This window comes from Malurus melanocephalus, unplaced genomic scaffold, assembly GCF_030028575.1.
Source record: "Malurus melanocephalus ecotype Western Australia unplaced genomic scaffold, MMel_1.1 scaffold_2342, whole genome shotgun sequence".
In the NCBI taxonomy this organism is placed as follows: domain Eukaryota; kingdom Metazoa; phylum Chordata; class Aves; order Passeriformes; family Maluridae; genus Malurus; species Malurus melanocephalus.
Window position 1 is genome coordinate 7982 of NW_026625574.1, and position 1861 is coordinate 9842.

Here is a 1861-nt window from a genome sequence, read left to right on the forward strand (position 1 = left end):
TGGGAAAGGGAGAAAAATCCTCCTGGAATTGATAAAAAAAAAAAGCTGGAAAAGGTTGGAAAATCCTCCCGGAACTGCTAAAAAAAAACTGGAAAAGGGAGGAAAATCCTCCTGGAATTGGATAAAAAAAAGCTGGGAAAGGGAGAAAAAAAATAATCCTGAAATTGGTTAAGAAAAGCTGGGAAAGGGAGAAAAATCCTCCTGGAATTGATAAAAAGAAAAAAGGTGGAAAAGGTTGGAAAATCCTCCCGGAATTGCTAAAAAAAAACCTGGAAAAGGGAGGAAAATCCTCCTGGAATTGGATAAAAAAAGCTGGGAAAGGGAGAAAAAAAATAATCCTGAAATTGGTTAAGAAAAGCTCGGAAAAGGATGGAAAATCCTCCTGGAATTGCTAAAAAAACCTGGAAAAGGGAGGAAAATCCTCCTGGAATTGGATTAAAAAAAAAGCTGGGAAAGGGAGAAAATAAAATCCTCCTGGAATTGTCAAAAAGTCTGGGATAGAATCTCAGGAAAAGGTGAAATTCCAAGTTGTGCCCCAGCTCTGAAGGGCAGAAATAATGCAAAATTGAAGTTAAATCCCCTCAAAATCAGGAAAAATTTTAAAACAAACATCCCAAATCATCCGAAAATATCCCAAAACACCCCAAAATATCCCAAAACCACTGGAATTGAATCCTGCAGGACAGAACCATGCTGATGACACAAAATAAATTTAAATATATTTAAAATTAAAGAGAACAAATAGAATTAAAGTCCAAAAAAACCTCCCCAAAATGCAAATTATTGTGATTTTTCCGTCCGATTCGCACCCCGGCAGCTGCAGATGAAAAATTTGGATTTATTTCCTCACCTGAAAGTGGGAAAATCTTCCCACCGATGATGTTAAATAATAATTTAAAAAAAAAAATTAAAATTAATTTTTTTTCTCTGTGCTCTTGGGAAAATTTATCCCCAAAAATCCCTCCCTGCCCTCGCACCATAAATATTTATTTTTATTTTTCTCTCTCGGCTCAAAAGGCATTGCACTGGTTAGAATTAATGGAAAAAACATCCCAAAATTCCCAATTTTTACCAAATTTTTTCTCAGTTGGAAGAAAAAATTCCAGGGAAAAAAAAATTTGGGTGGAAATTGGGACAATTTCCAGGCTGGAATCGAGGTGGAAAAGTGAATTTTGAGAGGATTCTTGGTGGGATTGAAATCCAAATTATCTTTGGTTTCATTGGAAATTGGTGGAATTGGGGTTTGAGTGCAAGAAATTCTCTTTTTGGGGTCGTTTTTGGGGCAGAGGACCCGGTTATCCCATAAAAATCCTGATGGTCACGCTGATTCTGCACAGTGAGCTCTGGAATTGGGATTTGAGTGCAAAAATCCTTCTTTTTGGGGTCGTTTTAGGGCCACAAAACCCCGCTAGCCCCAAAAAAATCCTGATGGCCACCCTGATACTACACAATGAGCTCCGGAATTGGGATTTGAGTGGAAAAATCCTTCTTTTTGGTCATCAAGATATTTACCCCTAAAACGACCCCAAAAAGAAGGATTTTTCCACTCAAATCCCATAAAAATCCTGAGGGTCACGCTGATTCTGCACAGTGAGCTCTGGAATTGGGATTTGAGTGGAAAAATCCTTCTTTTTGGGGTCGTTTTAGGGGTAAATATCTTGATGACCATCCTGATCTCTTTTCTGCACAGTGAGGCCTGAAATTGGGATTTGTGTGCAATAATTTGGGATTATTTCTGGGCCCCAAATCCCAGTACCCCAACAAAACCCCAGATGACCATCTGGATCCTGTACAGTGAGCTCTAAAATTGGGATTTGAGTGCAAAAATCCTCTTTTGGGGGTAATTTTTGGGGTAGAAGAT

General features: G+C 38.3%; 1 protein-coding gene across 1 annotated transcript in view; it reads left to right on the forward strand.

The window, feature by feature from the left end:
• LRRN2 (leucine rich repeat neuronal 2) overlaps positions 1 to 1429 on the forward strand; it is a 5629-nt gene extending 4200 nt beyond the window's left edge. Inside the window, exon 2 of the mRNA XM_057388705.1 lies at positions 1394 to 1429. Coding sequence (XP_057244688.1) covers positions 1394 to 1429 — 36 coding nt within the window. The remainder of the gene's footprint in view (positions 1 to 1393) is intronic.
• Positions 1430 to 1861: the final 432 nt, after the last annotated feature.